This window comes from Natrix helvetica, assembly GCF_964273705.1.
Source record: "Natrix helvetica genome assembly, chromosome: 2".
Lineage (NCBI taxonomy): Eukaryota > Metazoa > Chordata > Lepidosauria > Squamata > Natricidae > Natrix > Natrix helvetica.
The window spans coordinates 254831068-254846897 of record NC_138552.1 but is presented as its reverse complement, the minus strand read 5'-3'; the positions used below and the strand labels follow the sequence as shown (position 1 = coordinate 254846897).

At 35.1% G+C, this 15830-nt stretch overlaps 1 protein-coding gene across 6 annotated transcripts; it reads right to left on the bottom strand.

Moving 5' to 3' along the window:
* Positions 1–1790: 1790 nt before the first annotated feature.
* On the bottom strand, positions 1791–14784 carry THUMPD2 (THUMP domain 2 tRNA and snRNA guanosine methyltransferase). 6 transcript variants are annotated; one of them, XM_081941177.1, is made up of 11 exons: positions 14447–14581; positions 12064–12160; positions 11821–11949; positions 10743–11152; positions 8739–8816; positions 7475–7527; positions 6358–6445; positions 5847–5918; positions 4678–4792; positions 3706–3823; positions 1791–2133 (listed from the first exon to the last, which is right to left on the bottom strand). In XM_081941177.1, exons 2-11 carry the CDS (start codon positions 12131–12133, stop codon positions 1800–1802), a joined length of 1467 nt encoding a protein of 488 aa, XP_081797303.1. In that variant the 5' UTR covers positions 12134–12160; positions 14447–14581; the 3' UTR covers positions 1791–1799. The 6 variants fall into 6 exon arrangements, with proteins under 6 accessions (XP_081797303.1, XP_081797302.1, XP_081797304.1 ...); XM_081941176.1 differs by having other exon boundaries at positions 12064–12231; positions 14447–14563; XM_081941178.1 differs by having other exon boundaries at positions 12064–12203; positions 14447–14462.
* Between the last annotated feature and the right edge of the window lie 1046 nt (positions 14785–15830).

Sequence of the window (15830 nt, the reverse complement as noted above, 5' to 3'; positions counted from 1 at the left end):
AAAGATTAAATGTATAAAATGAATTACAGCATTTGCATTATTGGAAATAATGCATACTGCGTGTTTCAGTTTTTTTGTCTAAAAATAATGGCATATCTTCTGTTAATAAAATTCTTGAACAAATTACTTGGATATGGCTTTTCTTATAAACAATACAGCCACAAATTACAAAGGATATTCTTTATTTGGTTACACCCGTTTCAATTTAATACATGCATTCCTGAATTTCTTAAGGACAAATCTATCTATGTGAAGTAGACCCTACATCAGCTCTTGCCTATTACCTTTGCAGCAATTCCATGGTACCGATGCAAAAGAAAAGAAAAAGTACCTTTACATACCAAATTCATTCTCAGCTATTTCCAGTACTGTAACACGAGACAAATTTATGGGCATGCCAGCTATTTGTTTTTTTTTTGTAACTGTCAGTGGCACTGGCCATCCTTAAAATGGATATATACTGCCAGCAAAAAACTTTTCTTCATAACTGACATAATGGAATATGCTTGCTCCAAATATACCTGATGTTGCCACTATGACTGTGGTAGATCATGACCATTATATGAACAACTGGAGTATTCTCTTTAGGTTCTTAGAATTCATAGATGAACTGGAGGGATAATATAATCAATTGTCTACATTACCATTCTTACACACACGTTATTAGGAAATACAAATCTTTAGACTTAAAAAGTTCCCTGATTTCGAATCAATTTACATAGTCCAAATGGTTATACTTTTCATTGGTAAATTAATATATAGTATTGGAAGTGTAACACAGCTATTGCATCTGAATCAGAATGGCTAAAACAGCTGACAGGCACTTATGTAATTTCTAATCCATCAAGCAGATAATATAATTGCTTGAATTAGACCAAATGTCTTGATTTTTATTAGGAATGTTTGCATATTTTCTTTTTGCTTCAATCTTCCTTCTGAATACAAATAAACATACTTTTTATTGCTAGTTAAATAATGAATTTGTGTAAAAAGAGACCTGTCCTCAAAATGTTTCCAGTGTGCAAAAATGCATGGTTGCAAAATTAGTCTTCTTGGGTTCCAGTGGTTTTTTTGAAGTTTTGTATTTTCAGAGACTTTCCATACAATTCTAGGAAAAATACTAAAAACACAGTTTGGATTTTCTTGCTACAAGGCATTGATTTCTGAAGCAGGATTAATTATGATTTTCAGGCACAAATCTGCTTATAGTGCAACCTAAAAACAGTTAATATAAAAAGGACTTCTATTAATTGGGAATCTTCATCTCCCAGATTCATAACACAAGACTATGAAAAGCAATTGCCAATGGTCTGAATAATGCTCAGCAATGGAGTAGCATCCAGGAAACCTATTTCAGAAGTTTCTTCTGAATATCTTCCCAAAAATCAGTTAGAACCCGTACAATGACTCTCATAAAGGCAGAGTATAATACAATATAGTACAATGCACAATGGCACACCAAGCATAATCCTTGCCTAATATTACAAAATGATGATGTGTAAGTGCCAAGAATTGATGCAAGATATCAACCACTTCAGAGAATGCATCACGTTATGGTTATTTTGAGAACTGCTTGAGAAATAAAGTCCCTTAAAGCTGTCCCACTATTAATGTCTATTCCCATCAGGACTAGCAACCATGTATCTTTCACTTCAAACATCTAAATTTAGCCCAGTGTTTTCAATTACAAATCCTAATATAATCCCTTAAGATCTTTTGCAGTGATTGCTATGCAGTTCTCATTGTCAAGTCCATCAACGTGTTTTATACATACTTGCCGTTGTTACCTTCTAGATCTTTCAAGTTATCTTCTTGTACTTGCATATGAATGCATTTGTCTTGCCAAGACTAACTTCAAAGGATTCGATGAACAACAAAGAACCAAGATCTGCTTTTTTGTAACTGAGGTGCTCTTCCCTTGTATCTTGAGATGAGGAGGAAACAGTACCACAACTAATACTTTCTTGTTTGATATCTTGTTCAACTGATATCAAATTACTTTGTCTGCAATCAGTAGAAGATTCTGCCAAGATTGAACTCTCAGTCCGAGAGCCTTGGGCAATATCATTAGAAATACATTTATAAAGTTCTTGATTAAGTAACAGTACAACAGTTCCTCCAAAACAAAGCACCCTGAAAAACAATAGAGAGTAGTTAATATTCTTGCTTGGTTTCAATAACATTTATTATTTTATAAGAAATTTCCAGAATATCTAGTAGTTTACAATCTCTCTTTTATCTTTACCTTTCTATATGGTAAGATATACTAAGAGAAAGCCTCTCAGTGAACATCTTGGTAAATGGATTTTAATATTGGGCTTCATAAAAATTCCAGTTTTTTCCATATATGCTAGTATTTCATTATACTTAATTGCTATATCCATTATTATCCAGCTGAAATAAATGACAATGATCAAGGTCTTAACTGCCAACTCCAACCCACTACAAGAATTTTTGATGGATCTGGGCATGCAAAAACCTAAAGGGATATTTATATTAGAATAGTCTTTGCTTACTGACTGCATATTCAGTAACTGAGGTTATCCATGATGCTAAAAAAAAACTTTATGGCCAATTTACAACCATTTACAACATGCTCAGCATCCCTCAATATTGTGATTGCTATTAGTCAGTACACATCATCCTGTGCCTGACCTCTTCCCCCTTTCAAAGTAGAGATTGGAGAGAAAGAGATTGCAAGAGAGTAAGCTGTTTGCTCCTCTACACATCAAAAATAATCTGACTGCACTGGTAGCGCAGGTCTAGGAGTTGCAGGCACACTATGCAGAGTTTACAGTACTCATTCCTCCTTTCCAATCTCTCTGTTCTGTGGCAGAGGGGAATAATTTAAGTAGGTAACACCTCTTTTGCTTGACCGTTTGTCTCTGCCCCTTGCAGAGCAGAGATTAGAGAAGAGATTTCAAGAGAGTACGGTAAGATTTACAGTAAGAATGAGGAAGAACTATACATCTGGAAGCTTTTCTAAACATAACATGTTAACATAACATAAAAACAGAACTTTGACTGTAGCCTTGATTTCCCTGAGTCTAGGACACGGTACTAAACATAAGCTATTCTTATGTTTAGAATTGTGTCCTATATTCAGAGAAATCAAGGCTACAGTCAGTTCCTGGGGAAAGTAATAAGCCTATTTTGAAAACACCCCCCACCCTTTTTGAATCAAATTAACTTTGTCAGGAACATATCCTTTACGATATATTTCTCAGTATATGCCCTATGACTTCTCATTCACTGCCAGCATCAGCAGAATCCTATATATTATTTGACCAGACCCAGCCCTAGTGAGTGAGCTTGTTAGCAATTACCAGTATCATCTTTTTTCATCCTATTTGAAACTATTATTTATGATGGATCCGTGGTGGTCTCTGAACTTGGTTGTTTTCTTGCAGGTGTTTAATGTAGAATGAAACAAACTAGGTAATAACACTAGTGCTCTGATCACTGATTAGGAATTAGTGAAACATCTATAAGTAAACAACCAAACTCAGACAGCATCAAGGACTCCTCATTTGATTCTGAGCTACAAATATTCCCCCTTATCAGTATTATTACTTATATTAGAAGATAAGTAATTACCATCAAGTAAAATTGTTGCTATCTAGTTATGCATATTTGCCTACATATCATATATTAAATCTCATTCTAATATTAATTCTTGAATTCCAGATAATTTGACTCATGTACCTTTCAAATTCTTGAAAAACTCTGGGAAGAAACTTTGTGTCTTCTGTTATTTTGAACTTTTTTCCAAATGGAATGTCTGTCAAAATGACATCAATGCTTTCTGACCGAAAGGGCAATCCTGCAGAGATAAAGTACACTTAAAAGGACTTTAAGTCACAGACTTAAACATAACTATAACTTAACAGATCCCTTGGAAATGAAATGTTTAATTGTTACTCTGTTCTGCATTCAGAAGGAACTAAAAAAATGAAATCTATTTGGGCTTCTATTATTCTAGAACTCCCATTTATACATCGGGCAGAGACAGTATCCTGTATGGGACTCACTTTTTGCCAATTCCTCCTTGCACTGAGTTTCATAGGGTCCCCCAAATTTCTACAGGGCTACAATGGGAATCAACAAACATAGTATTTCTTCATTTTGCTCCTGAAAGTATCACATAGGCTGAACAATCAGCATTGTTAAAAATTCCCTAGAACAGAATAGCAGGAAACATTTCTGGAACCAAACTATCTTCTTTTCAAATTAACCTCTTCACAATTAGCAATAATAACTGCTAGGCAAAATGGAGACAGACAATTCATATTTGAATTCAACAATTCAATTGCCATGAATTTGGGCAATACCTCACTTCCCATGTTCTGTATACTATTCCATTACTGCCCCTAGTCAAAGAAATGTTGTTAACATAAAAAACTTGCTTATCAAAGGCAAATATAGGATGTGTTCATATCTTGATCACCATTTGTATATCATAACTCTCTTTAATTATCAATTTCCAACCTTAATTCCAAAGACACATATATTAAATCAACTGCACAGAACAATTCTGGGAAAAAGAGTTTGTTACTTACATTCTAGTTCTATGAAAAAGACATTTGCAAGCCAATAAAAATAAAGCAATACAAATATCAAATTTTATACATTGTATATTTTTATGTAATTTACACAAGGTACTTTGTTAATATTTACCTGTCACAGAAGATTTAAATAGCTCAATTTTATCTATCAGCCTTGCATCTCTAATATTTGAGTAGGCTCCTTGTAATTGTGAATCACTTATATCCGACCCGAAATAATACACATTCTGTAGAAGAAACAAACAATTACATTAAGATTTACACATTATTAATTTATTTACACTCATAAAATACAATATTTCCTTAAAGACAATAGATCACTGACAGGCAGGAAATCTAAGCTGGAAAAGACCCAGGAATTTAGTATCTCTGCCTAATATTTCTTCTAGCCATGAAAGCTAGATTTCTTGCTTTCTCATGATCATTTAAAATATATTTCACTCACATCAAAGGCTAAAAATATATATATAAACCTTGCTGATGTACCAGTATGCTGTCAATACAAAACAAGCTTTGTATTGTTTCTGACCAAATGAAATAGAAACTTCTTCCCAAGCAGCTGCTTCAGAGAAAGCAACCCAGAGATTTTCACAACAAAATAACATAAATCTCCAAAGAAATAGAATCTGATTATACAGGCTGCATGAAATAAAACCTTTTAAGTTTTGTTTGCTTTTCATAGCATCAGTAAAACCAGAGATAAGGAGGACCATAAATTGGAAAGGCTCAGTCAATTAATTCATTGTGTTTCTGCAAAAGATCTCAAAAACTAAGAAAATGATTAATCTGGCTCAAAATGATTATATACTGATTTAAAAAATGACACAGATTATGTTATACTTAAGAAATAATGTTAAGTCAGTTATCCATCCATGTTTATCTGTAGATAATAATATAAATATAACAGGGAACTGAAATATAAACTATTTTAATTATTCTGGGAAAGCTGATTCTTTTTTGTCTGTTATTTCCAATAAGCAATTTTTATAGTCCACATGCAGAAATCTGTTAATTTATGACTAATCTTTAGATGTTATTCCAGTCTGTTTTAACTTGTAATACGCTTGTTTTTGAACAACAACAAAAACCCAGAAAAAGACACTGACTCAAAAAATAAAGATGTGTCTAAGATCTCAGTAGATGTAAGTTCAAATAAAGTTTGAAACTCTTACTTCAAAAATTCTAAATTTGTCTACTGATAACTGGTAAGCGAATAATTAAGCTAACCTAGAAGTTTTAAAGGAAATTTATCAACAAACAGCAATAGTTGATAGAACTTACAGGCCATTCAGTTGCGGCTTCCAGAAGTATTGTACCCAGACCACACATAGGATCCAATACAAATGCTCCAGTCTGAAAAAAGAGAGAAAAACTAATTTATTATTATCTGTAAGTTATAGGTACCACAATTTCTCCTTGGTTTGAAAAAATGTACAATATATTATAAATAAAGCAAGCAAAAATTAGATTTGATAGTTAATACTTTTCTCCATCTTCACAGCACATTTGAATATTTATCTTCCTTTTCATACATCTCAATAATCCTGACAGCAATTTTATACTAATTATTCCAGTATACACCATGGAGATTAAAACCAAGGGACAATAGATAACTTAATTTGATTTGATTTGAACTGCTCGCATATTTTTTGCATATTTATTGATAAATTAAGCAGCAATGAATTTAAGGAAATTGCAAACTATACAGCTTTCACCTACTTTAAATGCTTCAAATGCTGCTATAAAATTCCCATAATAGTTGCTTAGTAATCAGAATGGTTATTTTGTTTACCTTGATTTCAGCAAGTGATGTCATAGCCCAAGCAATGGTAGATCGCAACCCAGCAATTTTAATATATGCTCGACTTGCCAAGGGAAGTCTGCAAATAATAGACATACTTAGTTAAATAAAAATAAGAACATTCAATGCATATCTAGAATTCTAACATAATGTGTCAATAATGACATGCTTCTCTTCAGGATTGTTTCCTTTTATTCATATCATTTTCCCAATATACCACATTTTATATCTCTAATTTCCAACACTGTCACTTAGAATTATATGGAAACTGAGCACATAGAATCTATATTTGCAGTGTTTTGAACACTTCTTTGTGGGGGAGGGGCTTCTCCTTTTTAAAAATTTATTTCTGCAAATTTTGACATTTTCTTAAGACTGTTTTTAGCTCTATTTTAGTTCTACAAGTACTTTTTGTCATAACCTGAGCTCTGGCAATATGTAGGAATTGTTTCACAATCCAAATAGAGTTTGATTGACAAAAATAGATACTGTGCATATACACAGGGGGCAAAAATGTATAAACAAATGGATAAAAAAGACAGGTAAAGAATAACCACTGCTCACATATAAGCCAGCTGGCCTCATAATTTCTGTGTGAAATTGTTAAACTACAATTACTGTAATTATTTTAAATTTCATCTTAAAATGAATTTGGCCCTAATTTTTTCATTAAAAGCCACAAGGCTCTCATTTTGATATGCTAAGAATTAAGATAACAATAATACTAAATATAAGTGGTAAGCATTCACAACAGCTAATATATTACTATGTATATATCACTGCTTTTTTCACATACTAACAATTGTCCTTACCTCTACCAATCTATATGTTTAAATGTCATGTAAACTAGGGAAATATAAATGTACAAATGTATCCAGTACCATGTTCCAAGTTATTTGTACTTTTATGTGACACAGAATGCTACAGTTTTATCATTTTAAAAATTTAGTTATTGCAATAAAATATTTCTCATCAATTTATTGCAAGGTCAATAATATGATAACAAAAACCATTCCAATCCCTTTTTTGGGGGGGAGCAACATATTTTCTATTAGAAAAGTCAGTATTTATAGAGAAGTGAGGAATAATAATTTATAATGTCATCTACCTGAAAAGAGGGATACCAATCACAGAATAAATATCATTTAGATGCACAAAGATCTATAACGGAATGAAAATTTACAATAATTACTTGCAAATAACAGATGGAAGTCAGCTTTTCAAGGATATATTTATTTATTCCAAAAAGCAATCTCATCCTTAAATGCATGCAAGTATTACACCAATATGAAATATAATATAGGAGTACCGTATAAGACATAGTACAAAACTGAGATCACTAATTCTGCTTTTCCATCAGTGCAAACACAAGCGATAGAGATATCCAAGGAGAAAAATCTACAAAATCCCAACTTAATACTGGCCAAATATTTTCATCTAAAGAATGGTAAGTGGAAGAAACTTTCTACTAGTGATAGCTACAAACCATTTGCAAATATTGCTTCCTATGCAGTATATCCTCCACCAGAATTCAGGAGAATGAAAGTTCAATGAATTAAATGGTAGATCTTACAGGAAATGTGGAAGCATTGCCTGGATTCTATCTTTAAAGTTTGTCACTTTTCAAATTCTATCTGTAACCCTTATTTTTAGAACACTGTTTACTTTGTGTCTTTTATCTGTTTTTAGATTTCTATAATTTTTTCAGGTTTCAATCATGATTAGATTCAAAGATGCTGGCAGGCAACTTGTTCCACTATGAATGATATATTTTAATAAGTTTAAAATGAAACAATACAACAATACCTCAGTCTCAATGGGTGGAAACTAATCAAGGAGAGAAGCAACTGAGAACTGAGGAGAAATTTCCTGACAGTTAGAACAATTAATCAGTGGAACAATTTACCTCCGGAAGTTGTGAATGCCCCAACACTGGAAGGCTTTGGGAAGATGTTGGATAACCATTTGTCTGAAGTGGTGTAGGATTTCCTGTCTAGGCAGGGGGTTGGACTAGAAGATCTTCAAGGTCCCTTCCAACTCTGTTATTTTATCTATTCTATTCTATTCTATTCTATTCTTCTTCTATTCTATTCTATTCTATTCTTCTATTCTATTCTTCTATTCTATTCTTCTATTCTATTCTAATGCCAATTGGAACTCATCCCCACTACAGATAGGTTATTGATTGTTTTCACAGGAACTTATAGATGTCAAAATATAAGGAAGCTAAATTCTACAAGTGTAACGTAAGATTTCATTTTTATTAACAAAAATATACATAAAATGATCCTCCAGTTATATTTCAGAAACTATTTGATATCTGAAAGCAAAGCCCAAAGCTTCCAAAAATTCAACTTAAGTCAGATTATTACCTCTAAATCAGGATTTCTAAGATCTGCTTTCCATCCAAAGTTTTTCATAAGAGCTATTCCGATAATTTTCCCGAGTTTCTGAAAAAACAATCACAAATCAGATATCAGAATTATTTGGGTAGGTGGCATATTATATAGATTCTTAGAATAGAAATCAGCAAACAAAATAGGCTGAATATTATAGAAGCCATAAAACATATCCTACACCCCTACCTTATGCATGTTTACTGAAATCAAGCCATCCAAGTTCAAAATTATGTTTATTTCAGTCTGTCTTATTACGAAATGGCTTAAAAAAACCTCTTAAGAACAGAGCAAAACATCTAGCAAGTTACCAGTATGTTTATATTTTATGTATGTGTATGCACATACACACAAACACGCACATACACAGAGGGTAAGGAAATGACAGTACTGAAATTTAATTTGTCTTTCATCTCCTTTTGACAATTAAGAGGCATTCCAAAAGACGGCATAGAAGAGTAAAATTACAACTGCTTAGCTTAAACAAAATGTCCACATTCGTTTTCCTCTTCAAGCAGTACTATTTTTTCTATGTTGATGCCATTCAATAAATATAATTATGGAATTATGCATAAATAGTAAATTAAATATCCTTTCTGAGAGTTCCAGAATAATCTGGACAGACAGTACAATTATTAAGAAAATTTACTCTTTTGCTAGTCATTTTCAAATGGATGTACAGGTAGTCCTCATATACCAGTCTCTTGTTCAGCTACTTTTGAAGTCACCACAGCACTAAAAAGAGAGATTTAAAACTGGCCCTCAAAGTTGTGGCCATTGCAGCATCCCCATGGTCAGAGGATCCTGATTCGGGTGCTTGACAACCATCATACATTTACAATTGTTGCAGCACTCCATGGTAATGATTATCATTTGCATGCTTCACAGTTGGCTTCAAGACAAGTAGTCAATGGAAAAGCCAGCAGGAAATTACAAGTTACAAGTGACAGTCATGTTTCACTATATGATTGTATCACTTGGTGACAAAGTTGCTGGTCATTAAGGTGTTTTTTTTAAATGTTATTTTGAATGTAATATGGTATTTTTCCATGCAATAGGATATGAAGAAAAATCCCTGTAAACTGTATGTACTTTGAGTTCGCAGCCATTTCCATTGTGCAGTTGAATATTCTCCTAAACAGAACAGTAGCTGAAAGATTTGCCATAGATATAATTGCAGAGAGGAAATTAAAATTGTGAACTAACATGTTTAAAAATAATAAAATATGGAAAATACAGCATATCATGGATACTTTTTGGCCTATAGAACTGTAAGAGATTTTACTAGGATTACTGCCTGCAAAATACAAAAAAGAAACCCAATATTTAATACTGCACATAATAACGGCGGCAAGGATTTCCTATGCCCAGAAATGGAAAAACAAGCTAACTCCAAGTGAAGATGAAATAATAAGAAAGGTGATGGACTGTGCTGAAATGGACAAACTAACTAAAGAAATCCAGGGAAAAGAAGAATCAGAATTCTATCAGATATGGGATAAATGGTATAGGTGGATGGAGGAAAGAAATAAGAATCCTAGGCGATAAATAAGTAGAACGTGGTAGCTCTTACAAATTGTTGTCGGTTTTAAAATGTTTATGCGTTGGATAATATAAATATAAACGATTCTAGATAAAAGTACTTTCAAACAAATACAGTTAAAGGAGAATGTTGGTATATTGACGGTATAAAGAGTTTTGAGTTAAAATGTACAATTCAATTTGAATGAAATATAAAGAATGATTGTAGTAATGCACAGAATTTGATTGTAACCAATCGACATGCTTGCTGGAAGAGGTATTGAAGAGTGTTTTGTGTGTGTGTTTTCTGTCTAATTAAAACAATAAAATTAAAAAAAAAAGAACTGTAAGAGATTTATTTAGATTCGTAAAACATCAATTTGTTCCCTGCATAATACCCTTCAGTTTTCATGAAGCTTAGTAGCTCCTGAGCTTTCAAATGAATAATATTTTACATACCTGTGCAGTAAATAATTTTGCAAGTATTCCACTACAGCGACATGATACTCTGAAACTAAAATAACTATTGCAAACCATAGGTTTGTCTTCAATAAGTTCAGGAGTGTTTTCTAGAAAATGTGTGCCCTGAGGCAATAAATTGTCTTTACGAACATCATGTGTATCACATTTTTGCTGATCTTCAATTGGATTTTTAATAGTATCTGTCTCTAATATTATTTGTATTTTTTGCTTTTCATTTTCAGTATGGTTTTCCTCTTCCAATTTCTGTTTTTTGGAATCTGGGTACTCTTGACACAAATTCAGTTGCTTTGCCGACTGATCATAAAGACTTCTCCAGATAGCAGTTGTATGCAGCCAGCTTCTGGGATTCTCATTTACAAGTTTTTGAACATCCTGGATTATTCTTCCTGAAATAAAATAGTAAATTATCAGTCCATACATTTTATCATATCATTTAACATCTAAAAACAAAAGACAAGCTTTCCTATTAGATCCCATACTTTTAATGCTCCAGTTATGTAACAAGCCAACATCTTCCTTTGTAGATTTACTAACTTTATGCTTGTATGCTTCCTAATTAAAATAACAACAACAAAAACTTTTTGTGGAGCAAAAGTTTTCAAGCAGTTTAAACTATAACCAAGAGCAAACTGAATGAGAATAAGTCTCCCATGAATTAGAATGATCACTTAATTCTAAAATGCTAGTGGATGCTAAAGTTGAAAGAAATTGGTATTAATCTGTTCAGAATAGAATGACTTCATTCTGTTTTCCCAAAACTTTAGATAATTGCTTTTCAAAATCCTCAGAAAACAACTACTTTCTCAAGATGTGGATTTTGTACTGGAGCTCACAAATCCAAAAGGGTACTGTGTTTTCCTTCCAAGGAATCCCAAGCAACATTTTTAATTTCATAACTAGCTACTTAGTAAATGAAGCCTTGACATTATTATTTTGCCTGCAAAGCATTAGATAAGCATCATATCTGAGAAATAGTTGGGAATGAAGCACCTAATTGAAAATTAATGCATTCTTTTAACAAAGAGAGGAACAGAAGAACATAGAAGACGGTTACCTTTATTCCGATGGAAGGAAACTGGAGGACATTTCTTTAGCAGCAAAAATAGTCTTTCAGCTGACTTTAGTTTCTTCAACATACTCAGCTCAAGATTAGTATTGAAGAAAACTTTTCCGGATACATATTCTACCTTGAAAGAGAATGCATACCAATAATAAATAAAACTGGATATATATTTGAGAGTTGATTTTAAAAAATAATAATATCATCCTTATTAATGGATTAATTCAAGCAACTGACCTTGTTCATAAAATGCACTGGGTACTATGAAAAAAGACAAAGAGGGATGCTTGTGTTTGCCTGATTCCATTTATCCATTGAGAGGGATCTTGAAGTCCTAGTGGACAATCATTTAAATATGAGCCAGTAGTGTGCTGTAGCTGCCAAAAAAGCCAACACAGTCCTAGGCTGCATCAACAGAGGGATAGAATCAAGATCACAGGAAGTGTTAATACCACTTTATAATGCCTTGGTAAGACCATACTTGGAATATTGCATCCAGTTTTGGTCGCCACGATGTAAAAATGATGTGGAGACTCTAGAAAGAGTGCAGAAAAGAGCAACAAAATGATTAGGGGGCTGGAGGCTAAAACATATAAAGAACGGTTGCAGGAATTGGGTTTGTCTAGTCTAGTGAAAAAAAGGACTAGGGGTGACATGAAAGCAGTGTTCCAATAATCTATGGAGATTCTCAGATTGTCCCAAAGATGCTTTTTCAAGAGGCAACTGGACTTTCTGATTTTTCTTTGAAGACATTTTGCTTCTCATTCAAGAAGCTGCTTCAGCTCTGTTGAATTATCTGACATTGAGTGCTGGCACAATGCAAAGCAACAGCCTTGCTGTGAGATTAGGGCTCACATTATGGAATGTTCCAGATGAAGAAATCCCTACAGTTTTTGAAATTCTGTATAATATTCCCTATGCAGTAAAACTGTTCTTGCACAGCAGAACTTAGTTCTGAACTTACATGCACAGCAGAACTGAACATTCACAAAGCTCTAAGTCATGCCCTCAGCAAATCACTGAATTTAATAAAAACATTTTTTTATGACCACTCGCTACAGAAGCATCCTGTGATAAATTCCATAATATGGGAAATTGAAAGGTAGATAGTTTTACCTACTGACACTGATTCTAAAGTCAATGTAAGACTTAGACAAGAAACCGAGGAACGTGATCACTAATGTAGATTTTACACTACAAAGATGAAATCATCTTTTGGGTCCAGGCAAAAAAAAAAAATCAGCATTTATAATTATCATATAGATGCACACTGTTACACAGGCAAGAGAAAAATCTTCATCCCTGAAAGCAACAATACTTCTCACTGAACGAATCAAAAACTTGCAGTTTACCCACACAAACACCACAGACCACTTTGTTTTATTGTCATTTATTCCAGCAAAAACTCTTGCCCTTTCAATAACTGCAATACATCCACATATTTCAGGTTGCCTATTATAAAGGAATATCTGTTCCTTTCCCTGACACCTTCCATTTAATTATTAAAAGCTCAAGAACTCATGATTTTAGAATCCAGATTTTGCACATGCGTACTGGTAACGCAAATGATTATAAACACAGCCTAAATGTCACAAGCAGTTAAAAATGGGATTTCTAACACCAGACTGAAGTGAGCTATGCTAAGATGTGACACAAGGTGCATACAAGTTCAAACATGCATACAGGTAGTCCTCAACCTACAAGTTTGCTTAGTGATCGTTCGAAGTTACAATGGCACTGAAAAAAGTGACTTGGGACCATTTTTCATAGTTATGACCATTGCAACATCCCCATGGTCACGTGATTTACATTTGGATGCTTGACAACTGACTCATGTTTATGACCGTTGCTGTTCTGTAGGGAAAACGAGGCAGACAGGAACTGAGGCAAGGCAGGTTGAAGCTAACACAACCTTTATTAACAGTATAACAAGGCAAAATGTAAGGCAAATCTCGACCAAGAAAACAGTAGCATTTGACAGCTGACAGCCCTTTTTATACTAAAGCTGTCAGACGCTGAACCAATAGAATGGCTGCATTCTCCCGCCAGCTGGCTGCTCGCGTCTCAACCAATCAGGGGCCGACAATGATAGTCAATGGCGTCGTAGCCTCGAGGACTTAACAGTTGCAGTGTCCAGGGGGTCACACCATCCCCTTTTGCGACCTTCTAACAAGCAAAGTCAACAGGGAAGCCACTTTCACTGAACAACTGCGTTACCAATTTAACCACTGCAGTGATTCACTTAACAAATGTGGCAAGGAAAGTTGTAACATGGGGCAAAACTCACCTAACAAATTTTTCACCTAGCAACATAAATGTTGGGCTCCTCAATAATTAAGTTGAGGACTACCTGTAGTCGTACAAACATCTTCGCGGCGCGAGAAACGTACATAGAATCACACGGGCGGTGGGACTTTTGAATAAACATGGCTAATTGCAGGAACTGGTTTTCCGAAGCAGCGAGCGTACAAACGAGCAATTGGCCCAGTCTTCACCTCAACCCAAGACCGCTATCGCTGCTTCCCTCCCCGTATAGGTTTGGCGGCGAACAAATTGAGCTTCTAAGCCGTTATTTTATCGACCGATCCCGGCGCGGTCTAAGGAGTCCGGAGCCGCTCACCTGAGTGGCGCCCAAACGAGCCTGCACTTCTTCGATGAGGAAGGGCTCCATCCCGCGTCCCGCCGTGCAAAAATAGCGACTGCAGCGGCGAGCCTCGTTCGGCCTCTCCCGTTTTCCTCCGTCAGCCATTGCGACGTTGTCGCGGGAAGCAGCCGGCGTCGATTCCCTCCCCCTCCCCGGACGTCGACGCTGCCTCCGCTTTCCTCTCTGATGGCGGAGGGGAGGCCGCTGAGAAGGTTGCCTCCTGCAGGCAAAAGCGCTGCTTCCCAAGTCGCCTTGTGCTTTCGGCGCCGGCTCATCCTCCCTTTCCAATGGAGGGCGGCAAACTGCATTTGGGGATCCTGTTCTGCCTCTCCGCTTAAACCTAATTAATTTTTCAAAAATAAAAAGTAAGTCCTCTTCACTCCAATAGCATGGCAGCCCCACTTAAAGGCGAATTGCGTCCTTTTTCGTCAGGAAAAATCAGGGGCAGGCTGGTGAAGTGGAATAGAATAGAATAATGGAGTTGCAAGGGACCTTGGAGGTCTTGTAGTCCAACTCCCTGCTTAGGCAGGAAACCCAACACCACTTTAGGCAAATGGTTATCCAACATCTTAAAAATTTACAGTGTTGGAGCATTCACAACCTCTGGAGGCAAGTTGTCCCACTGATTAATTGTTCTAATTGTCAGGAAATTTCTCCTTAGTTCTGGGTTACTTCTCTCCTTGATTAGTTTCCACCCATTGCATCTTGTTCTACCTTCAGGTGCCTTGGAGAATAGTTTGACTCCTCCTTCTTTGTGGCAACCCCTGAGATATTGGAACACTGCTATCATGTCTCCCCTAGTCCTTCTTTTCAAAAGACTACACATACCCAGTTCCTGCAACCCTTCTTTATACAGTATATTTTAGCATCCAGGCCCCTAATCATCTTTGTTGCTCTTCTCTGCAGTCTTTCTAGAGTCTCAAAGTTATTTTTACATCCTGACGACCAAAACTGGATGCAGTATTGCAAGTGTGGCCTTACCAAGTGTGAGTTTTAGACTGGCCTTTTTTAGCATTAGGGGGAACATTTTTGGAAAAAAATCAGAACATTTTGGAAAACCATTCCACCACCTAGTCAGATCTGGTGAGAAGTATTTTGCGACCTATATTGTATCAAATACATAATACAAGGAAATAAAAAAATGCATGCCCCCCATGTAAGGGGTACCTCAAAGTTCTGTCTTGGGCCCAGTGCTTTTCAATATCTTCAAAAATGATTTAGATGAGGGGATTGAAGGGGAACCTATCAAAATTGCTGATGACATTTAGCTGGGGGGGGGGGGGGATTGTGAACGCTTTGGAACATAGAATCAAGATTCAGAAAGTTCTTGGTAGACTTGAACATTGGGCCCTATCCAACA

Excerpts from the sequence above, each read along its gene's own strand:
- THUMPD2 (XM_081941175.1), bottom strand. The coding sequence starts at position 14,575 with ATGGCTGACGGAGGAAAACGGGAGAGGCCGAACGAGGCTCGCCGCTGC. Across the intron at positions 11,954-14,446 it reads CTCGTTTGGGCGCCACTCAG|GTAGAATATGTATCCGGAAA; the intron begins GTGAGCGGCTCC and ends TTCTCTTTCAAG. Across the intron at positions 4,793-5,846 it reads AAGCCGCAACTGAATGGCCT|AATGTGTATTATTTCGGGTC; the intron begins GTAAGTTCTATC and ends TTTCTTCTACAG.